The sequence below is a fragment of the Xiphophorus maculatus genome, chromosome 3, assembly GCF_002775205.1.
Source record: "Xiphophorus maculatus strain JP 163 A chromosome 3, X_maculatus-5.0-male, whole genome shotgun sequence".
Lineage (NCBI taxonomy): Eukaryota > Metazoa > Chordata > Actinopteri > Cyprinodontiformes > Poeciliidae > Xiphophorus > Xiphophorus maculatus.
The window spans coordinates 5,831,416-5,857,128 of NC_036445.1; the positions used below are offsets into that span (position 1 = coordinate 5,831,416).

The 25,713-nt window shown below is 36.7% G+C and overlaps 1 protein-coding gene across 1 annotated transcript in view; it reads right to left on the reverse strand.

Annotated features, from left to right (window-relative positions):
• Positions 1–19,114, reverse strand: part of grik3 (glutamate ionotropic receptor kainate type subunit 3) — a 117,580-nt gene extending 98,466 nt beyond the window's left edge. The window contains exon 1 of the mRNA XM_023331239.1: positions 18,127–19,114. Within this exon, the coding sequence (XP_023187007.1) occupies positions 18,127–18,241 (115 nt within the window). The 5' untranslated portion in view covers positions 18,242–19,114. The remainder of the gene's footprint in view (positions 1–18,126) is intronic.
• Positions 19,115–25,713: the final 6,599 nt, after the last annotated feature.

Genomic DNA, 25,713 nt, shown 5'->3' on the forward strand with positions numbered 1-25,713 from the left:
AATGACATGACCATCTCATACATTTGATGATAACTTGTGTTATGAATGTAAATTTGCATCAATGTTTGGCTTATGTAATTATTAATAATTATGTTTAACAATTTACTATTAATTAAATTGTTCATAAAGTTTAGTTTTTTATTTGCACAAATTGCAGTATCTATTAGCCAAACTTGTAATTCTCTCAGGACTGAATTAAAGGCTTCAAGCAGAAACCTCCTCACACAACAAAGAATGGTCACAAACACTCGACTCCAAATCAGCATTTATGAACAAAACATCCCAACTTTACAGCTGAAATATCCCATAAATAAATCTCTTCACCTAGCTACCAACCTGCTATCTAATGAAAAATAAAAATAAAACTTACATAACAGGTAAACTATCCAAATAAATTAATGAACAAACAATGATGAACAAAATGGAAAACTGAAACATAACTCTAATAAAATAATTAAAAACAAGAAAGAATGAAATGAGAGGGATGAGGTGGGGGAAACAATAGTGGGGCGGTGAAAATGGCTAATGTCAGTTTTAGGGACACTGCCCAGATCCACAGGAGCCCACCACCAATCATAAAACTCAAACATAAAATTAGAGAAAGGAAACATGGTTTCAGGTTCTGTACTGTATCACAATGGAGTGAATGAGTATGAAGAAAAAAGGGTAGAAGAAGAGAGAATGGAAGAAGAATAGACAGGAACGCACAGCTTGAGTTTTAGTGTGTTGTTCAAACTCTACTTTAGGTACAAATCACTTCAAACAGATTGCTGCATTAAAGCATCAAGAGTCGCAAAGAACAATAACAATCACAGCATACAATCAGCAACTCTCTTCAGCTGGTAGTACAAACACATGTCATCACAATTAATGTTTCAGTGGGCTAAAAAGAATGTAAGTCTGTCTAAACTTTTTTTTTTGGTCAAACTGTCAGGAAAAACCTTTAAGAATGAGAACCATGCCCGCTCTGTTTGAAAAGCCCCTTTGAGCCGCTCCAAATGCCTAACGGCTCCCAGATTTACTGTCTGTACCGACATAAATATGTGGTATGAAGCAGCTCGACAGCATCTCAAGCACCTGCTTCATAGTCCAAACAAACGGAATCTGAAATAGTCCATACACACAGACAGAAGTTTTCTCTTCTTTGGTGCAAGTAGCATTGGATCTGTGCTCTCAACTCTGCAAATTCAAAGCTTGTGGGATTACAAAAGATCCACACCACCCCAGCAACAAACTATTTCTGCCTCAGCAGTCAGGCAAAAGTGTTTGTAGCCACAAGTCTAACAAAATGAAAAGCTTTTTCCAGAGGCAATGGGAAAATTTAACTCTACGCTACACAAACATAGAAGTTTTGGAGCACAGTTATTTTTTTATACTTCTAAACGTGATATGATTAATTTCATCCACATGAGACCACACATGGACCAGTGCTACCTACATAGTTTCCTTATTTGTATTGTTTTATTTTTATTTTTTTCCAATGATTACAATGGAAATATGTATTCTGGATAATAATTTAAAAGATACGTTTGATAAGGTGGTATTAACATTTTGTTTTGTGAATAATTCAATCAAAGAAGATATATGTGGAAATTTTAACCCTTTATTTTACCAACAATGTGTCAAGATTCCACTATAACCATAACATTTGTGTCCAACAGACAAACTTGTGCAGGAGATTCCTGTATTTTTTATCTATCCAGACATAATATTCCACTTTAAATGGAGTCCCAGATGGAGTGATGGGGAATCAGATCCAGGAGTGATACGCTTCCTCTGAGATCCACTCTCTAGCTCATTCCTGAGGAGTTCCTTGGGCAGAAGGGTTACTGGTCAAAGTTGCACTCTTTTCCAACACCCTGGAGTAAATATCCCCTGGAAGTCTGAAAAGTGTGATCCCAACAATAGTTGTAACATTCTCCCCTTATGACTTGACACCACCACCTCAATCTGCCTTTCCATTTATGTATTCTGTTTTTGTTTTTATTCATAGATGAATTACACATAAGTCCTACCTCAAAACTATCAGCTGGAGTCTCCAAAGACTAACAAATTAATCTGAGCTGGAGAATTACAGCTTGATCACAGTGAGATTAGACTCAACTTGAAGAACCTCAAATGTCCCCTGAGGCTAATGCGGGGACATAAAAATAATTGATGCAGTCTATGATGAGTTCCTTACCTCAGGCAATTCCCTCACTTGTGCTATATGAATCAATAGCAGGGGCTGAAGCCCTTCGAGTTCTAGGCCGCCTTAACATTCAATCTTGTCTAACACTTCAATAATTATAAATGCCATGATGGCAATTCTTTTCCAATTGCCTTCCTAAAAATATTTATATTGCACCAGGCCCATTTCAGCTGCTGGTGTTGGCAGGTTCAACACATGGTTAAAGAACAACTTCCTGACAAAAAATAGTGTCCAATTTCCTGCAACATTGGATTCCATTGAACCTTGCATATACTTAAAAACATCTGTGTGAATGATTATAAAATATTACCAAATGATTTAATTAATTTTTTACACATATTGATTGTTATGCCACATTGATGTCTCAAAAGCCATACTATTGTGGCTTTAAGCTAATAAGTCAAATGTGTGGAAAATTGCAACAACCTACAGGGAAGGTTGAGCATCATGTAGCATGAAAATGAAATGGCAGTATGCTGTACACCAAAGCTGGACAGGAGACAATTATGAGGGATTGCGCAATCAAGTGGGTTCCTGACAGTCTGAGCGGGGTCTGATGAGCCACTGTGCCAGAGCTCCGGGGCTTCAAAGCTAATCAGCCACCAAGGAGGGAGGGGCCGGAGGTGTGCGATCGCTCAAACCCTCTATCACTACGCCAGGAGGAAGGCAATCACCAGGTCATTTCCATGTGCTATTATTCCCACACCCCCCACCCAACCTTCGATTCTGAAATCAAGGTCTACAGAAGACCAGGGAAACACGGGGTGGAAGAAAACTTGGCTGGTGGGTGCAATCAAAGGAAGTGCTCAAAAAACACAGAAAGAAAAGAACAAGAGAGAAAAATGTTGGTTCTGTAAATGCGGGCCCTTTAATTTCTTTAAATAATCATAAATCCAGTGGGAACATAAGGGGAACAGATTGAATGAGACTCAATTGCTTTCCAACAAGCAGCTCATAAGATCCAGGTGATTGGGCTTGCAAATTGAAATGTGCGGAGTGTAATAAAGTGTGTTAAGGAGATAGAAGGTGTGTGGGTCAAGACAGGTGAGAGAGGAGTTCTCATTTTTGCTCTGGCAGGGGATTAACACAATGAGCATATGTTAGGATGGGTCGCATTTTCTGTCTGAAAAGAAGAAGAACTGTGAATGGGGCCAAAACAATAAGGATGGGAAATAGAGAATGGAGACAAGAAAGGTGGGAACAAATAACTCCTTTTCAAAAGTGTAGCAAAAATGTCTGCAGGTGCATAGTGCACATATTCTCCAATGTTCCAAAGCACATAATTGGAGGTAATACCCTCCCAGTCCAGTGTTTTAAGTTTGACAGTCACTTAGAGACCCTTTCTCTACTAATAGGCTCCACTCAGAAAAACACAAACACCCTCATATCGGTCTCTTGTCATATTATCTCTTCCCTCAATTGTGCAACATTAAAAGAGAAAAAGAGGAAAAAAATATCTTTGATCTGTCTTTAAACAACAGAATAAAAATTTAGATCGTAAAATTTTAATATAGTTTTATTTTATAATATATTTTATTTTATAGTTTAAATTTTATCTAAACCTTGAAACTGAAGACATACACAATTAAAAGGCATTACTTAATCAATGTTTTCTTTATCATTTGTTTTTTTTAATCAGGACTGTTGACATATGCACATCAGACAATTGAGAACCAGACATTTTCTGACTACTAATTAGGCCTATTGCCTTCGACATACACAATATGAAGTTTATGCACTGTTCCAGTATATATAAATCAGATATTTTATGTTAGATACTAGCTTTGAGGTTATAGACTAATACATAAATATGTATTAGGTGTAGCCTGCATTTGGCCCTTTGATTCATTAACCCTGAGTCGGAACGAGAAGGTAAGAACGATGGATGGATGGATCATTGATTTTGTTGGAGATATTTTTTTAATAAAATCATCATTGAAATCTAACTAAAACCTAAATTTTACAAAACAAAAAGGAATTTGATGAAGTCCAGTTATGCTTTACATGAATTTATCCAATTATATTTTTAACAGACAACATCCATTATGGACAAATAATAGTCACAACTGCATTTAAGCAATGCACAGCGATTCTGAATATTAAGGCCTTCTTTATGTTTTAAATAAACAAAGAATACCTCACCTTATTATTTTTTCTACTTACAATAATACATTTTCAAGATTTCTACATATATGATTATGAGTCGCAAATTCACACAATCACACGCACACAGTTTATGCATTCACATATTAAATGTCACTATAAACAGAACCCACTTAACGTGTCTGCATATGAATTTAATATTCATCTCTTGTGACATTTCTCACTAAATTGGCATTCAGGAGGCTCATTCAACATTTGCTTAAGCAATGAAAATAATCAGCCTAATATGTTGCAGATGCATCATTAAATATGCACGTGATTATTCCAGCATTATTTCAATGGATCCTTTTCATCAAAGTGATAATTCTTGGTGATTGCATATTGTTTTGGCTTGCACATATTTTGTGGTATATTGTTTTGTCTTGGTAAAAAAAAAAAAGGGCATAAATGTAATTTTAAGCCTCTACTTAAAAAAATACATGATATAAAAAGTTTTTGTTTTTTTTATGAAAAACATGGGAGTAAAAAAAGAGAGTCCAAAACTGATCTGAGGCAAAACAACAGAAAAAATAATAAATACATTCTCTGTATAGATATGTAAACAAATAATCAAATAATAGTTTAATAGATTCAAATTCATTCCATTCAATTAACTACAAACATCCGCTTAGATGGACTTTCTTTCAGTGCTGTAGTTTATTGATGGTTGTATGAAAAATAATCTTGGGGGAAACATCCAAGGAAAGCTTTCCTGGAACAGGAAAGCGAAATGGTCCAAATGGAGACTAATATGGGATGCAAAATTTACTTTTTGCAGTTGTGTTTTGAGATATAAACTCTTGACTGGCTCTTTAAGTTATCACCTTAATAGCACTCATCCATGTTGCATTGTAGACTAAAGTCAAGTTGTCAACTAAAGATTATTGATGTGCTGAGAAGGCGAAGATGTATTAACAGAAAGACAGAGGGAATTACGCAAAAAAATGCGAGTTAATGCACTTCATGGAGCAAAGATTTAGAGGTAATAATGCTTCCTTTCCAATCATTATCTATGGAACTTATATGATGAGGACAGAATCGGCAAGCGACTGGCAACATCCTCAACTTTTGAGTGTGTACACCCAGACATGCGAACGCAGGCATGGAACGTTACATCCAAAATTGAAATATGTTCAACCTTTGCTACTGTCACTGCTGACACTATCAGGTTGTCTGTGTTCGGTCTCACCCTGGGCTGCGTTAATGTTTTCTTGTTACTTCTTTTTATTCAGTCAGTATTTAATACATTTGGTAAAAGAAATAGTTACAAAATAAGGATGTGATTTTTTTAGAATATATCTTATTTTATAAGATGTAGCCCTTCATGTCATGGAAAGACAGCTGACCTTGATATAGGAAAAAAGTAAGGTTTTAAAGAAAATGGCCTCCTGTCAACTAAATGTTAGTCAATTGATAAGATCAATCAACTTTAGATTGACTTATTAGTCAATAACGAGCATCCCTAAATAATGTGCATCCCTATTTCAATGTCATTATCTGTTAAAATTGTTTCTTTGGCTGATTGACTAATTGTATGTAAAATAAAAAAAATTTGTTCAGACAAAATGGTGGAGATAATGTCAAACTCAGAGACAATCTCAAACTGTATGGATTTTACATGCAAAACCAACAAACATCACTGTTAACATTATTGAGTCAGAGTAGAAAAAAAGAAATTGACTTTTCCCATCACCACTCATCCATATTTTTTAGTTTGACTTTTTTCAGAATTGTTTTCATTCTTCCACTCCTGGGACCCTGACTTACTCCGTAAATTTACTTGCTTGTTAGACATATCATGTACTAACTCCAACCCAGAGCTTAAATTGTTGTCACACTTGTTTTGTTGTCATAACTTGAGGAAAAACATCATGATTCCAGTTTATTTCCATTTAAATTTAAAAGACAAATGCGTAAGATATGAACGTCTTTTGCTTTCAGACAATGAATATTGACTGAGTGCTACATTGAATGTTCATTTGTGAATAATTGTGATGATTAATTGCAAATGACTGTTTTCTTTTTCTTTTCCCAGACTTAATTATCGAATCATTTGGGGTTCCATTTTATGCACGTAGTCTTAAGTGTCTCCAATGTTTAACTATTAGTTGAAATAATCAGAAAGTAGGTTGGACACTTCTACAGAAGTATCAAAGCATTCTGAGGTGTGTGAATCTTCATAAGTGTGAAAAGAGTTTCTGTGTTATTATTCCTGCAACATTTGCCTAGCATTTGAATTAAAGTTTATAGGATTGATACATCTATGTGATATGTTTCATCTTTAATTTTTTGACATTACAAAAAATATGTTGCATGTCTACATTATTGATTATTTACCAAAGGCACATATTTGTTTCAGCTATTAAAACATAACACATATATCCAGTATTGAAATAGCAGTAGGAAGGAAAATCCTATTGGAGTAACAAGAAATTATGAAAGTTGTAGTGGAATAAATCAACAAGAAAGAAAAAAGAACATATATATATATATATATATATATATATATATATATATATATATATATATATATATATATATATATATATACATTTATATATACATATATATATTTTGCTGCATTATATATACATTTTGCTGAGAAACCTTTGAGACTGAAAACTACGATTTAGAAACAATCAGAGGGCTGACTCTTCATTAACTCTCTGTGATAAAGAATTGATTTGACCAAAAAGAGCCTGCTGCTTAATTACAAGCTACAATCTCCCCTAATCAATCTAGTTTTCCACAAATTGGTTACTATGACAGCCATCTGTACTTCTGGAAAAGCAAATCTAAAACAGTATTTAAACCTACAGGACAGTTAGCAGCATTTCTGGCTCCACATTAAAGGTCCTAATTCATACAAGCGTCACTAACAGCCTTACTACAATGTGCTGCCAGCCTCAAACCGCCCACATTCTCTGCTTCCCTTCCCTGTCAACAATAATCTCCTGCTTGTTTCATATGTCTGAAGGTGGCTACATGCCGTCAGCCTGTCTTCACATGAGTCACAGGGGAACATTTTGTGGTTAACCACACTGCTCTCCAGAGGCGACCTGGACAGAGGATTGTCAGATGAAGAAACACTCCCCAAGACGGGGGACAGACCCTCAAAGATTGTCTTGCCTCTACACACCGTGGGTGCTGAGTGGAATCTTCTGGGTATCGGCTGTGCTAACTAAATTGACATTGGCTTCTAACCTCCAGGCTATCCATCAGTGAAGGGGCAAGCAGAGGCCCTGAGAGGTAACCCTCGAGTCTATTGCATTCCCTTTGGTAGTTGTGGCATTTTTTTACTGCCAGCATGAATAAGACAGAGAAAAAGAAGATCTGTGTGAGGCAAAACATGGAAGAAAGAAACGCTCCACTCCTCTCCCCCCCTCATATTTTAGGTGATACCCATTCATTTCTAGTGTTTTTGGCCCGAGGAGGTTTGTCTTATCTGTTCATTCTCTTTCTCGCATGGGGGAAATAGAGGGTGAGTCTTCTCCGGTCTCCTCTCTCACAGTTGATTAGTAACTCCTGCTCTACCCATACGCTCCAGGGATCCTATGCCAGTTCCCCTTATACATCCCCCCGTTATTCACACACTTCATCCCCGCCTCTCCCCCACCTTCAATGAACGCTGCCGCACACAAATCTCCCTACAGTCATGGAACAGCAATTGGAGGGAATCGCACAACCAAGACCTGACATTTGCGGTGCACCTATAACAATGAGAGCTTGATTAAAAGGGCAGAATGAAATGGTGTCACCCTCCACTCATTGTCCTTAGCCCAAGTTAAATAGGATTTTAAACCTGTGCACTGCGGCTGATACCTCCGCTGTCAAATTCTGATTGCTTTAAAGCAGCGTGAAGAAAAGGGACGGCTATTGCAATGCAGGTGTTTGACTGTATGTAAGCGAGGTGTCTAAGGTGACCAAGTTTACACAGTGCGTCTGGGATGAGATAAGCTGGACGCTTAACGCAGGGAGGCAAAGCAAAGCTCATATTGGTTCAGTGAATGCTACGGTGTTTGAAAGGCAGCCAAATAAAGCTGATTTTTATCGGGCATGGAACAACATACAAAAGAAAGGCAGCAAATGCAATGTGGCTAGTTTTAAAATTGGGATCAAAAGGTTCAAGCTAATTAACCAGCTAAATAAAAGTCCTCCAGCATCATCCTCGTACCCGCTGCTGTTTTTTTCTCTCTGCCTGTTTTGCTGCATTATTTTGCGTGCCTAGAGTGTCTGCAATGTTTGCCAACATACACGGTGTGAGAGTGTGTGGGATAAAGGAAGACAAATTACTTTGTGCTGAAATGTAAAAAAATAATCACCAGATTATCTAGAAAAAAACTCACTCTGATAACTATGTTACATTGCAAGCATGACCCTTTAAGCACAATGCCCTTTCATCAAGCTTTTTGTTTCTTCCCAAACAGTTTTGAAATGATTTGAGATTTCCAATGGAGCCCAAGGAGAACTGTGGTGGGAGTCAAATGGAAAGGACAAGGGCACATAATAAAGACAAATGGCTAGAGCATGAAATTTGATTCATTGCCTTGCTACAGTAATGTTCACAAGGAAATGGCCAAAATTGACATGACATGAATTTCAAAACATTGTCAGAACCCCGCCCCCAAAGCCTTCTATAATGACTTTGAATACCTTAAGGGCCCATAGGGAGCTTCAACCCAATTAATGCATCGTATCAATCAAACTGTAAATTAATATGTCTTTAAGATTTAAAAAAACTTCCTTAAGCATACAACACAGGAAAGCTTTCAAGCAACATGCTGAAGGACACAAGTTTTAGACATGCATATCATGAGGTTTTAAATAGACTGATTGCCTTGTGGCTACAAAAACACAATCTCCATTTTACCCGTGCCACTATGTCTTCCACGTTCATCAGAATAGAGGTCTTTTCCATTCTCTCTGTTTCGTTCTCCCCCCTTGGTGCAGTTCATTTTTGTAGTTGGGAACGCAGCAATTCCTAACCAAAACAACTGTACTGGAAACATTTGGCGAAGGTGCTTTCTGTACAATTACAAAGAAACACTAGCTACCAAGTGTACACTGTAAGTTTGAGCCAAACCTTTGTCTGTAGGCAGGTTTGAAATGCATTGTGAAATGTGGTAGAGTAAGCAAACTAACAAAGTCCTGTGCAACTTGAAGCTGTCTTGTCAAAATCATTAGATCAATTTAAAATAATTTTGCCTGAAATAGAACTGAGAAATACACTAATGTTATGATGCAATTCTCTGTGTTTTCTATGGAGTCAGAACAGAGCTTTTGTTTCTTGTATTTACATTTGGTACTCCTTCCCCTGAAACATCTGACCAATAAACAGGTTGAATGTTCTTGCATTGATTGCAGTGACAAGTTTTATGTTTGTCTTGAGTTTTCTCTGTGTGAAAAGGAAGCCAACCACTGGAAAAAGTTACAACCTAACAAACCAACCAATTAATTGGGACCAAAATAAACAAACTACAGGTGTAAAAAAAAACTGAAGCTTTTGCTCTGCTTCTCCCTTTGTTTTTTCTGCTCAGATAAATTTAAATCCAAATAAGGACAGCTGCAGCACTTATGGGAAGACACTTCAAAGGCCTTTCAGCAAGCCATAGGCTGAAGTGTTACAGCCAGTGGCCTTGTCTGTTCTTTTTCTTTTTCCTCTTCTGTTTAGTTGTAGATGCAATTGCAGTTCCCTGCCTGTTGGCTCCACTGTTTGAACTAGAAGTAAGAAAATAACATTTTGTTTAAATTAACTGATTGTAAGACTCATCGAAGAGCATTTACTTGGGCAAAATTATATCAATCACTGGAATTGTCTTTTAAATTTTAGCTTTAGAACTGACTATGCAACAATTGTATAGTTAATTTTGAGACAAATTCCAATAATTAAGCAAATTAACCAAAATGTATTTTTAGTTATTCCTTAAAAATTAATGCACATTATTAGCATTCACTTTAATACCATTCTACACTTGCATTCCAACTGAAACTTAAGTTCCATTCAAAAAACTGGTAACTTATGAATATGCAAAGAAAAAGTGGACATAGTTCAATATGTCTTTGTGCAAACAGTTACCTCAACAACCACAATCACAATGCCTGTTTTAAGTCTATAAAAGTAATTTGTTTGGTATTATTGTTTTTCATTGTCAATAACTATAAGAAATGTTTTGCAACAGAATTCAGTTGCAGATTTAACTTTGCATTTGTACACATTACAAATTAGTCTCAAGTCATGACTTGTAATTCCTTTAAAAAGAAATCAGTCTTTTTGTTCTTACATGGGCTGACAGGAGATTCCAACATTATTAAAACCTTACACCATAGTGCTACGTTACCATGGTAATAACTCAATAACTTCAAATAAAATTGTAAAAAAACATGGCATTATTACATTGGATTAAATCAGCTTTCCAACTTTAATAATAATAAAGTTAGATTTATAAAAGTGATAGCCATTGGACTTTTAGCTTAAAGAGACCTTGTCTGTGTTTTCCCAAATGAACACATTGAAAAACAGCTGAGCTGGGCTTAAGAACAGCAGAGAGACTGCAGTTAACAGCAACTGGTTGAGTAGGGGCAGCAATCCCTTAAAGCCAAAAATTATTATGGTTTCAGAAGTAAATTTTACATTATACCATTCCTACATTTTAAAGTATTTTAATTGGATGACATAGAAACTTTTACAGTAACCAGAGATTTCTCTTTTTGAGTTGAGGAGCTGGTCCACTTTCCCGTCTCTGGTGATAACTCCTACACATTTCTCTTCTTCACAATTAATGTAATTTTTTTTTTTTTTAAATCAGTTATTGTGTGAAACTTTCAGGAGTGCTGCCCATCACTTAGGTGTTAAGGTACCACTCCTTCGGGATGAAGAGCAGCATTCTGCACAGCAGCTGACTGCAAGGTCCCTAGGTGAGACGAGCCATTAACCAGCTAGTATCAGTTTGTAGGACTCCCAGTGTTATTCGAGCAGAAGGGCACAAAGGGATCACTCTCTGTGCTACTAGCAAGCTTCCCTTCTATCTGTGCAGAGAACTACTCCTCCTACATTCTGCAGTTGTGTGTTGTGCATTTGCTTGTTTTCCATCACTGTGTACATATGCAAAAGTAAATAATTGATTATTTTTTTCCTCTTTAGCCTATGTAAAATCCAGAAATGATTTGTAAATCAAAATCACGAGTATGTGTAATAGGTGGCTGATTCTAAACAATGACTGATAACTCTCACCACTGTTCTCTCCGTTTCTATATAATCAACATAGTAAAGTTACCCCAATACTATGAAACTGGTATTTTCATTCAAAGTTCTAGTCTCATCTTCCATTATGAAACATGCTGGATAAACGAAAGGCACACTATGATTTACATATAAAATTTATGCTTTTTATCATGAATATTAACATATTTTAGCTGCTTTTCTGTTTCAAATAAAAACAATTAGATCATGGTTTATTGTAGTTTTCCCCACAACAGAAATAATCAATATAACTTGAAGGCATGGCCCAGGTAAATGTAACAACCAAGGTTTAAAAAGATAATTTTTTAAACTGCTAAAATGTTCCAAATTTTTAGAGTTTAAAATTGTTGTACTGAAATGCCAGAGTTAGTGCCAGAGTCACAAAAGGGTTTTTTTTTAAGCTTCATGGAGTTTCAAGAAATTCAGACCTGCCACTCCCCCACTTGCTGCTGGACATGGCTGGTTAGCTGGCTGACATAGACAATAGATGGCTATTAAACTTTTTCCTTGCTTACAAGAAAGATAAATTCAGCTATTTGGAAGTTCTTTCCTTTCCCAAAACTCATTCTTGTTCATTGTTTTGGGACTAGAGTTGGCAATCTATTAAAGTTGACTAAATGTAAACAAAGCAGACGACAGCAGGCTGTCTACCTGCAGATAGCCCCAGAAAATGTTCAGTGAATATCTCCTAGTAAGATTTGAGTTGATTTATGCAAACATTTACTCAATAAATATACTTGCCTAATATTTTAAAAATCAGGATAATTAATCAATTATGTTATTTAAATATCGGAAAGAATAATTGTTGAGTTTCTGTTTTAAATCAATATAAACATTCTGTACATATTGTAAAACGGTGGTACTTTTACTCAAACCTATCATATTTTGAACATCTTACACCAGCCCATGCTAATTAATTTATATTTTTCCAATGCCACAAAAAAGAAAATCACAGTCATCAGGAAATCACAGCCTTATTTATATCAATAGGCAGAACCATATGTTTGCAGAGGACCTTTCACTGGTGAGCACCCACTCTGTAGTACGATATGAAAACACCATCTGGTGTGTGAGCATCGGCAAAGATAAGCTAGCTGGGGGTAGATAGGAACCTGGTATGTCACAGGATTATCATACTGTCTGGTAGATCCGCTCTATTAGCCCCTGGTGGGTTGGATTATTGGATGATCATTACCATGTGTAACTGAATTTGGAGGTAGGTACTTGTGCTTCCCTGATGGAGTTCAGGCTTGTTAACACCTCCCATTACATGTAGATTAAAGTATTTATGACTATGCATCCATTTCATCTTATCAAGCAAACAAGCTTAAATTTTTTTGACTTGGAGTAAAGCTATATGTTTCTTACATGTCTTTCCTGACAGATAATATCATGTCTTATGCAAAGCGCAACATTCTCTAGTGTGTTTTAACAGAATCACAGATGAGCAGAGGAGACTGCACATTCAGAGATGAGTTGTTCACTCAACAAAAAGAACATCTGCAGTTTCTCATCAGCAAGATTGAAGCTAATGATGAGCCACGAGTCCGCTGACAGAGAGAAAGGAATTGGATTGTGTACAAGAGGTCCGGTGAGACCGGACATATGTTTTAGGAAATACTGTGAATCGAGTACGGCTTTTATAAAGCGTGTGTGGGCGTGTGTGTGTGTGAGAGAGAGTTGAGGTACAGATGCCTGATAGTGAAGGAGACAGGAAATGGGCCCTGTGCTATTTCTTCTGCACTTTGTTTATCCCATCTGGGCTTATACGTGTGGATGAAGGAGGCACACGTGAAAGCAGGTAAAACAACCACACTGTTCCTCCCATTTCAATCTTTGCTTTTACTTACAGATAATGGAATTACACATCAAAGAAGCCTCTCTGTGTATCCAATTCTTCTGTGACCTCTACAAGCCTTTGTTCATATTCACCACAACAACTCCCCGGCCCTCTGCGCCCGCCTGCAGCCTTCTCCTTGCTCACTTTATATCTCTGTCAAGGGAGAGATTAAATTTTGATCAAAATGAAATATTCATTTCCACTAAGCAACTGATGGCCATCTTAATTTGATAAAACTTTTGATGCGACATCCTCATTGTTCTTTTTCATCACCAAACGCATCCTCTTCCCCACTCTTCTGACCCAGCTACATCGCTCTCCTTTGGGTAATTCTCCATACAAGCACCTCGGTTTTTGAATCTGGCTTTGTTGAGATGTAGAATTCTAAAGTACCATTACAGCTTGTTGCATGCTGCTGAAATGTGTCTAAATCATTTCAGATGAAACATTTGCACACACCCAGTCGATGAGGATCTCGGGGAGGATGTGAGTGGAGAGTGTGCTGCTTGCAGCTCCCTGCAGACGAGTGAAACACATGAAAACTTCTCACAGCCTTCTCCTGCTGCTTGTGCGGGGATAACAACAAGCCACTGAAGTGCTTCCTTGTGTTTGAAGATTTCAACTAAAAGAGGTGACCACAAACCTGATTTATCCTGCTGAAGCTTGCGAGGAGCTCATGCTGCACAATGCGGCTTCAAGTGCTTTCACATTTGTCAGCTCGCATTGAAACTTTGAGGCTGTTTCAAAGGCAATAATGAAAGCTGGGAAAGTTGCCTTCTCAAATCATTTTTGGAAAAACTAAATGAAAAATGTATGCATGCAGGTGTTGTAGGGGAGCAGCAAAGAGTGGAGATAATGAAATAAACATAAAATCATGAGGGAGATCGGTTATGTGGCACTGATTAAGTGACTTAAGTATAAAATAGATAAAGTAATTGATTATTCAATAAATCCCTGTCATACAGTGACAACAAATGATAAATTAGTCTCATCACTGTACTGATAAAAGAAACTGCACATAATATGTGATTATTTTTGTATAATCTATTGGTAACACATTGGGGAAAATAAGTGAGGAACATGTCAGCATTTCTGTCTATAAATATATTTTTTATGAACTTATTTATATTTCAGCAACAATCAAAGTAATCCATGTGTGCAAAAAGGCGAAACAAACAAAACAAATCAAGTTATGCATAATAAAGTTTTGAATACATATAGAAAATAAAAAATCTTGTTTGCAAAAAAATACAACCAAGAAGGCAAAGAAACCAACAAAATAGATGAAGTCTATCAGTATTGAAAACTAGTTGGCCCTTCCCATTCTGTCCTTATCAATGCAAATTAATTCATTATATATCCCAGCCAATAGAAAAGATTAGTTTTACCAAGGTATCAAACAACAATCAACCTATGGTTTCTGAAAAGCAAAGAACCCGTATTACTGCAAAAATCACTATTGGGACTGGTTACAGACGGATCTCTGAACTTCCGAGTGTACCAGTTAGCACTAATAGTGCCAAGGTCATTATTCCTTTGACCTCAGGAACCAAAAGAATATAAAATTGTTGTTCATGTGTTTAGGACCACTCCAAAGACTACTTAAATTAACAGGTCCAATTTTTCAATGAAGTAATTTATTTCACTCCTCTGGCACATCTGTTATACAAAACTCCACTGCTAAAGAGAAAGCATGTTGACGCTAATTTAAATCGTATTGCAAAACAAATACAAACAAGCCAGAGAAATACTACAGTAATAAGATCACATTGCACAAGAACAATTAGGAGGAGAAAACAGTTTGTGGGGAAAAATAAATCAAAATCGCATTACATTTTGCTTACTTCCTGTCATACGTAAGCAATGCATGCAGCATCTCTACAAGGAAAACATCTGGAAATTTTTATGACCCAAAAAGCTTTTCTGTTAGTAAATGTCAGTAGCTGTTCCATATCATTCAATTTTTATTAGAAATGATTTATGCATTTCCAATGTCTTTGTGTGGATTACTTGACTTGTCATTAACATGTAAAAAGGCTTGAAAGAAATATATTTCCCCAGAAAAATTATTTGTTCAATAAATCATTTATATCTTTTATCTTTGAACTTAAACTTGCAATAATGTTATTTTTACATAAATATATATCTGAATTAATATGGAGGCTAAAAATAACGAGTGCATGACATTTCTCAACTGATGATAGAATGTGGTTATGGACAAAGACAAAAGCAACTCCATTATTAGTGTCCTTTTATCTCTCCAAGCATGCAAATTATCTAAAAATATTATTTGTGAAGGGAAAAATATCTCCCCTGCTTCCGTGATCACTTTTTGTCCTTACAGAAAACGCTCCATGCTCTGCTTAAATGGCTCCTTTATGAGATAGGAGGCTGCAAAGCATGTCAGGAAGGAGGGAAAAAAGAATTGCAAAGGCTAAGCAGAGGGAAACTAAGGAGAAACGCAGCATGTGAGAGGACAAATACAGTAGAAATGGTCTTTTATTCCCTCCAACAGATAGAAGCTGCTGAATGATACAGAGCAACCATCTGGCATCAACTCGGAGCAATGCACTGTAGAAGCACTAAAATCAATGGCAACAACTCCACCTTGGATGCCCACCATTACCCAGATGGTGTACTTGGAGAACTGCAGGCCACCTAACTCAGAGCAGACACGGCACAGACATACTACCGCCCACCTCGATGAGTTTCACTGGTTCGCTGGGGTTGGTCACCAGTGCTGAGGAGCAACATTAGCCACACTGTGCTGACTATGAGAGACCCCTCTGTTGGCCTCTGCAAATGAGTGAGAGACAAAGAGCGCCCAAACAAACTACAAATTTGAAAATAAGAACGGGAAAAACCCCCCACTAACATCTCCTTCAGAAATCCGCTCAGCTATAAATAATCTGTGCACTTATAGAACAAACTTTCACTAGATGTAATGTTACATATGCATTTTGCATGATTTATGCACACATTAAGCTTATGTGGGAGTAGATTTTAAAGAGAATATTAGATTCTTGTATTATTTTTACATAGGAAAAATATATATTAATTAAGCCAGCCGCTTTGCACAAACATTTCCTTTAAAAAGATAACAACAAGAGATATATATTGTGATTATTATTTTCTTCTCTTTGGTTATTAGGGTGAAGGAACCTTTTCTTGCATTTCTCACCTCTTGGCACACACACACGTTTACCGCTTCTACAACACAAGCAATGACAGATCCTATAAAAAGCAATGGTGCTATTGTAGCACATTTCTGGGTAAATTTGTCTTTGCACCTTGACATTTTTTGAAAACAAAGCCTGTCAAATCTATTTTGGGTCTTCACTTCAGCTGCTGCCACTTGAAAAGAAGATCAGAGAAGGAAAAGAAAATAACCCTTGACCCAAACAATTTAAGTTCAGATCAGTAATGAGAAAACTTTTGAATTTGTGCAGTTTCTGAAACGTCAATATATTCTGAACAGTGATATGAAAAATCACAGCTTGCGCTGGGCCTCCCTTAAAAGCTAGATGAAGTCTCGTTTTGCACATCACTACACTTCATGTTTTCCATTTCTCTAGATGTAAATGCTAAAAATATATTAAAAATAAAGATAAACAACATTCTTGACTCACTGTCCTCTAAAGTCTATTTATCTTTAACTTGTGCTCACCTCACATATATATTGGGCACCCAAGAGACTTGCAGAGAAATTACTATTTACAATAACAGCGTTGATGATCTGATGTACCAAACAGAGAGACAATTTCCAGCTCTGAGAATACAAGATATCAACTAATCCACTTTAAGCCATATGGAAGAAAAAAAAAACCCAGTTCCTTTTAAGATGGTTTTACCCAATGACTATACTCTGACTGTAGTAGTGGCATTTTAATGAGGGGGCTACTGCCATTTGTGAGTAATTGTCCTTACATCATTCCACTAAATGTAAAAAAACTATACCCCTTGTGGCAAAAAAATATAAAAGAAACATATTGATCTTCATTCTGTCCCTGTCTCTTAGTCGCACACAATGTTTTATCACATGGTCAGTCTGCGAAAGACAATTCTCACATTGTTTCCTCACTTAGTGATTTGAGAAAGAAAGCTAATGAAACTTGGCTTCATCATCTTTTTTTCCTCAATGGTGAGATATAACTGATGGGGACAACTTTTACTTAGTGTTTGCCAATACTTTTTTGCATTTGACTTTTGTGCAAGTATTTAATTCAATAAATATTTCAAAATTGCTTCCTACTATTTGGGTTTACATAAAGAATTTATGTTTTAAACTTTAGAAGGGTGCTATTTTTGTCCTGTTTTAAAAGTATTTTTCAAATACATAAATGCGTCCTTAAAACACATTTCCAGGAGGCAATGTGAATATAGTCGGTGACTCAACACGCTGCCCGTAGAAAATGGAGCACACAAGGCAGAGTGCATAGAGGTCACACAAGCCCACAGTGTTTACTTGCGCGGCACCAGAGTGCAGAAGGCATTCACAATTTACTCCTGCAATGTTACTTATCGGCACTCTCGTTGAGATTATTTCTAAATATTCACACGACCTTAGAGTTTGGTAAGAGGCTGCTCATTCCCAACAATATCTAACTGTGACTCGCGCGTAAATGTGATGATCTGGGAGCAACTTCCAAGGTTACATCCAAACCTGAGTGAGTGCTCGCATGAGTGGATACAGCTAATATGTTTCCAACTTACCAATTCGTATAACGTGAGGCATTCCGTAAGAGTACTGAATCCAAAAGAGGAATGCAATCAGCGAAGTCCAATATTCCCAAATCGCACTCCGGGGAGACAGCCAAGTATTTCGCATGGTTGCAAAGTCGTTGGATCCACTTTTTTCGCTCAAAAAATTCCAAAGACGAGTCAGAATTGCTCATGAAAACTGAATTCTACAGAGCATGTGTGGATTTGGGTAAAATGCGACAACTCTGCGCTCATTGTTCTTGGTGCAACATTCTCCTCGGGTTTCTTTTCTTTTTTCTTCTCACCAGTCTTAGAAAGAAAGATGAGGATAAGCCCCCCTCCGTCTCTCGCAGGCGGATCAGCGAAAACACCTGCTTCTGCAGGCTGCAAACAATTACCCCGCAGGAGTCTCTCTGTATACCCTCCTGCACACGGTGCTGTCTGTCTACAGGCAGAAAAGCCGAGCCGAACTCCTGCGCTTCGCTGCGCCACTGTGGACGACTAGAACTGCGCCTGCGGAAGTTTGGCTCTCCTCGAATGATTTTGTCTTCGTCAGCTTGCACTGTGATTGTTGAGAAATTTCAACATACTTCGGTGACTCAGAAATGCTTCTCGTAGTTTAGTCACTCCAGTCCTGATCGCTTCACTTCTGCAAACTGCTCAGAACGCAGGGAAAGGAAACCCGCTCCGGTCCGGTTGCGCACCGTCATTGGCAAAAGGGAGGTCACTGAGGAAGGTCCATCTGTCCAAAGAGATTCTTGCTACTTAGCTTTGAATTAACGAACGTTTCACTATGTGTTGGTTTGGGATATAATGCGGGCAGCCGTGTATCTGCGTGCGTCTGACGACCCTGCTTCCACGGTGCCACTAGAGGCACGCGTCGTTACGCATTGCTGTCAACTATGTCCAAGAGTTCCGTGGAGGTGAGAGGGATCCGAATCACCACCCGGTTCTCTACTTTTCTGAATTTGTCGGTGCTTTTGTTTCAGTCCATACATTATTTCTTGTCCTTAACGTGATTTTTTTCTTTTTTTTTTTTTTTTTTTTGGTCCGTGCATGTTTTGTTAATTGGCTTCTCTGACCTCAAACATGGAAAACCAAAGCAAGTGTTTACTTCATTTGTGTTTTAAAATTAAAATATTACATAGACATATGATTTTTTTTTTTGTATTTGGCTGTCAAAAACTATTAGTTGGGAGTTAAAATTAGGTTAAATTTTTGTTATTTAAAACAAGAAAAGATAATACAGTATAACATAACATAAATGGCGAAGAAAAACAAAAAAATGACCGGAATATAGTGTTGTGTCAGACATGGTATTTTATGACCATATTGAGACAAATAGAGGGGCTGTTTATTGTTTGCACCTCAAAAGTAGTGCCCCACATCATTTTTTGTCACAAAAGAAATTTTTGGTTTGGTCGCAGGTAAGTCAAACTTCCATCAAAAAAACAAAACAAAACAAAAACCTACTCATCCCTACTGCGCATGGGCAGTGACGTCACAGGGAAAATATAGCTTTGCTAATCTATGTTGAGTACCAGAAGTATGATAAAGTAGACCATTTTTTTTTTTTGGTTTATCAAAATGGATGCAACAATAAAACAACGTGGTGGTTTTTCACTTCTGGTTTTTGGGGGCAAAGTCCAATTACTAAAACATGTGGATCATGTTCATGATAGAATGCAAGCAAAAGCAGAAAGGTGAACACTTTCCCCAAAGTATCTCAGCAGCCGAGATACTTATGGAAAATAGGTTTCAGCTGAGTGTCAGGCAGAAAAAAAAAGACCAAAAAATCTCCGCTAATTATTAGTCACTCTGTTGGTGTGTGGTGGCGTGAATACCCCGCAGTGTCTTTCTGCTTGTCCTCTTGTCCATTTTTTCAGGAATACCCCACTGAGAAAATATTGAGAATAAAATTAAGGGACTCTGTTAAGTTCCTGAATTCAAAGATGACTCTTTGATGACTGCAAAGAGTCATCAAAGACAAACTGCAAAATGTTGGCTTCCAGGGCTGCCTCCAGAAACTTTTGATTGAGGTGGCCAGATAAGGGCCACAAATACTCTTGGAGACGACCCACCACAAACAAAAGCCGTGAAAGAATTTTCAGCCATATTGCTATGGAACAACTTAAAGGTTTGAATAGAATACTTTTTTTGTATTTCACTCATAAAAACAGTATGAAAGTTTGTAAGTGTAACTCTGCACAGCAACTTTGCTAAATTTATAGCATTCTAAAGAAAATAATATTACAAATCCTGTCATTAATCAATCAAAAAAGAAAATGGTTTGCTTTGAAAAAGAAATAACTAAATTGTATAGTAAGTTCACGCATCAGAAATACTGTATACATATAAAACCAGCAGACACATAAAACTGGGATGTGCTATAGATAGATAGATAGATAGATAGATAGATAGATAGATAGATAGATAGATAGATAGATAGATAGATATTAAACTCCCTCGCTACCATATATATCACAAAAGATATTTGCATAAATTAGCAAGCATTTGAGGAAAGAATAAACAATGTTACATATTTTGGTGCTTAATACAAGCGTCTTGATGAGACAGTGCTGCAGCTCATTGGCTTAATTTTTTCTGTTGTGAATAGAGGAGAGGAATAAACTGTTCATCAGGGGACACGCGAACAAGAACAAGCCAGGCTGACTGCCACTGCATATTCATGTCTTACAGAGCAGATTTATCGCCTCTTGGCACAATGTAAGGACTATCAACGTGAGTTATGTGGCCTGGCTCTCGCATTATGGAGATTCATTGACTTGCTGCTCTTTCAAATACAAAATGTACACAGGCCGAGCAAACAAGACATTCCGGGTCTGTGGGTGCCCTCTATGGAGAGATCTTGGTCTGTGCTCTCAATCACCTCAGCTGGAAACTGGATTTCAAATTTGAGGAATACCCCACTGAGAAAATATTGAGAATAAAATTAAGGAACTCTGTTAAGTTCCTGAATTTGAATTGTTGAATTACATTGGAAGTTTTTGAATTTTCTATCTCTGCTGGCAATACATTTTAATTCTCATAACATTCAGTGTTGTATCTGAAAGAATAGGCCATCATGTGTTATAATTTCTCTACCATTATGAGAACAATAGCTGTAGAGTATGGCAGTGTTAGTGCACTAGTAGTGGAGTAAGGAATACAGCTGGAACAGATCAGATCAATGTTGCTGTGACATATCCTTATTGAAAACATTCAGAAAAAAAACAAATAAGTAAAAGCCTAATCTCATTCTAAAAAAAATTTACTTAATCTTTAATTTAGGTAAATACATTCAGCAGTACATTTTTTATTCATTTCCAAATTATCTGGTGACACATTTACTAACACCAGGGAAGTTGTTATGATGTATAAGTTATGTTGGTAAAGTATGACACAAACCCCATTCTCTCTGTCACCCTTCAAACTGTGAAAGGCAAGAAAACATGTTAGCCTTGTAAGGTAAATGTGAACGCTCTGACTTCAACACATCAGCACAGAGTGTTCTGCTGAAAAGTAGTTCATATGATAAGTTCAGCAGATGTGCAGTCCCATCTGGTGTTTGCTAATTGCTGGTGGCTAGTCTGAAGAAGCTGAGTGGGGAGCCGTGGTGATGGCGTGCTCTGTGAGGCAGAAGCTCAGCTTGGAGACTGCAACTCCAAGGAGGAGCTGCGTGGAAAAGGCAGTGCTCAGTGAGACCAAGCATTTTGAAGTCCTGAATGGCTGCCACTAGAGATTAAAGTATTTAACAAACATGCATGAAAGAATCACACTTCAGGAAGGTTCTTGATGAGAGAATAGCTTTATAACATAACGTAAAACTAAAAAAAAGTAGATTTTACATCATGCTGCCCTGTTATTTCTGGAGAACTGCAGCAAAATGTTCACTCTGAGACTTAGCTTCTAAATTTAATTTGCTTAAAGTCTTTTACATGTTTACGTTTTTTATACCTTATCTAATTTACTAATTATTGACAAGAGCACTTTAATAATGTGGTCATTGATATGCATTCTTTCATTAGAAATTTTGTCCAACACACATTTCCTTAAATTTTCTGAAAGCAAATATTTTGTGTCCTGACTTAGTTTTCTTTTGTTAATTGATTTGCAAGCTTCTGCATTTAGTTTTATACATTATAAAAAATATTAAACAGTACTAAAACTAACAGTATATGCATGGTATGCTCTCACCATACTATAACGTGATAAAATTTGTTAATTACTTTATCTTTTTCCAATTATTTCAGGCAGTCTGTGACTTTATTCTAGTAAGAGTTTGTTGGGTACCAATATTTTAGTATTAATCCTCCACCACCTCCTGATGTGAAGGTACTGGAAGAGCATAAATACTTCTGTGTTCAACCGGACAACAGACCAGACTAAAGACGCCACCTGAATGAAGGGACAGAGCAGTCTGTACTTCTTTTCTTTCTTATGTGAAATTGGGGAAGAAGTGGGAACTGTGATATTAGAACCATATGGGACCATACCACCTTTTAGCAAGTTTTTTTATCAAAATAAAAAGGGAAGAACTATTTCCACTTATAATTTAAAATAAGGTTCAGACACAAATACATTGTATTGAGCTTAAAGCACTCTCCTTTACACCAAGTTGCCATTGATATTAAATTTTATAATGACAGCGACAGAAAAGTGCTCCAAAAGACTTCATACTAATAATAAGAATCGTGAGATCCTAATGTAGTTTCAGCAAAGTTAAACCATAAATCGAGGCGACTTGGAGTAAACCAAATAGTTTTTAATCTTTATGTAGAATAGGTTTACCATTAATCATCCATTATTTGAGCCCTTTGAATGCTCTTATAAAGTGTTGTAGTGTAACGTTTGACTAAAAAGTCGACACGAGCAAAGACAAATATTAAAATGATCAATTGAAGTTTAAAATGTGTTACAGTGTACACATTCAAGTAGAGGAGGATATTTGTTTAGCACTGATGAAACATAATAAAACAGAAAGAAAAAAATCTCTAATCTATATTTAAACCAAAATTAATCATGTATGCATAATGATCCCTCAGTTTTACGACAGAATAAAAACTGCACTGCCCAGCCACTTGTGTTTGAAGCTGCTAAGCAGACAGTACTCTTCAGCAAACAAATTTCTACAATTTGTTTGAACAGACTTCTCTTTGAGGTCTGAAAGAAAGGAAAGTATTTTATCAAGAGTTGTGGTTATTTGATGTGACTGTTCAAAGCCTGGACTGATGCGAAAAGCAAGAAGTGAAAAAAATGATGGTAAAGGAAGGCAAGGTTTGTAATAAGAGCTACCATTAAAATAACGTCAGTCCTCTTTTTGAGTAAATTAAAAAGTCATTTAAGTTGACACGTTTTATGCAAGACTCAGATCCACACGTGGCACAGCACATTCAGCTCCGTTTTTCTTTGGAAACTGACTGATGCTGCATTTGCAAGCAGCCGGCGATCGATGTCTCTTCAGGCAAGTTGGTCATAACAAATAGCTCCTAAAACATCAAGTCCCCATTGTAAAGAGAGGGACATTGACAAGAGGTATACTTATGTTACTAGATTGATCAGCCCATTGTTGTTTATTTTTTTTCCTGAAGTCTTTGAGAAAGGACAATCAATTTCCATGATGTGTTTCTCTGCTCGCTCGTAAGTCTGTGATTGGACAGAGAAGATGTGCACTCCAAGATGTTAGATTGCTCATAATTATTTGGAAAAATTGCTGCTGCTTCGATTGAGCCGAACAAATGAATCACGTGAGACATTTTCACTATTGACTTAGATTTTCTGCTCAAAAGAAGAAAAAAACATACAGAGCTCTGGCACTAGACTGAATGCAGTGCTCGAGATCGAACATCTCCCCTTAACAATAGTGAATGGGAACTCATCTCTAAGTCTAATGTGTTATAAAGTTCATGTCTGCTTTTCTGAAGTCTCTTTGATGGAGTACATATTTTTGAAGCAGCAGCTCAGGCTTTATTTAAATATTATCGTTTCATCAAAACCACAAAGTCAACTTTTCAAACTCTGAAAGTTGTATTGATTACATGAAAGGGGAGAACGGTGACTGACTCATACAGTTGAAAAAATAGCAGTGCTTAAAAAAGAGAGTAAAGCTCAAAATTTTTTAGTGTTATTTCCTCACAGCCAAATGCATGGGGAATAGTGCACACTCTACTACAAACAAAACAAAGAAAATTTACTTTAGGTTATTAATAGATAGCACTGCCTACATTTTTCGTTACAAACTCAAACATTTAATGTATAAACTGGAAAATTCTTGGAGATTTATTTTTTCTGTATATCACTTAGCTGATATTTAGAAGCATACCTATTGTTCCTAAGAATTTTGCACACCTGTGTTGTGTGAAGTCAACCAGCTTTGGCCTGTGTGAACAGCTGTTCCAAAATATATGAGATTTTCTTGGTTTTAACCCCAAAAAAGCATTTTTATGCCTCCCACAAGTTTTGTGTTGGAGTAGTTAATGGCAAGTCCATGAACGTTGGTTTGGCATTGAGATGCTGCTCGCTTACTGGTGTATTTGGTATCAATATTTTATGAAAAGAGTTATTTAATGGCATTTTCTTGTTTTTAACATGTTAACATGAGCCTGTAGAGTATGTCGATCCATTCAAACTTATCCATAATAAATTTCAATTGAATAATTACCGCAACAATGTAATATTTGGAACATCTCCATAACAGGAGGCCTGACTCTCCATAATTCACGGTGTACTTTAGCTTAACTTCATTGCTTATGGGTCATCAAAAGTGTCTAGTCCTAACAAGAATATTTTGCTTCCAGACACAAAATGTTGCACAATTTGTCTTTAGATCACTTAATGTGTTCTATGGCAGGTTGTAGCCTCTTAAGCACATTTAATCTAATTGTTAGAGTACTCACAGGGGAGTATAAGGCTTTATTAATAATTTGCTGAGTCTAAGCCAGTTTGGGTACCTTTGATCTCTTTAAATTGTAATAAGACTTTTTTATTGTCTTCCTGGAGTTTTTGTTTAGCTGAGCAGACTGTATTTTTGCACTTCTCTATTTGTTTAGCCCTCTCCAATCACTTTGTTATTCAATTACTTTTACAAAGATCTTCTGAGCAATATCTGGATTAACTAGTTTTACTCTGATTTTCACAGGGATTTACTGCAAGCAGCATCTAAAATCTAAAATATTTTGTGTTGTTTTTTTTGCAGAATGACCTGGGACACTGAGATCACGCTGATAAGAAATATTGTAAATTGTTTGACATGAATCAATATTTTTTTCGAAAAATGCTATTGATCCAGTGAGCTATGTTGAGCTGCTATTATTTTGAATATCTATGTGTATATGCAAATGAAGAGATCACAAATATGTTGGATTTCAATTATTTTTATTTTATTTTTTTGTGAGCACTAGTTCTCCACTATCATGCCACAGAATGCTTTGAAACATGCAGCATTGCCATGAGTATTTTTTGGTGCACATTGTTATCCATGAGTCTGTGGTCACCCCGATACATCCACCATGCCCAGTTTTTGTGGGACAAGGCAGATAATTAAATATCCATTTACCCATTTTCAACATTACTTGGGCCATACAGTTTCTGTGCCGGCAA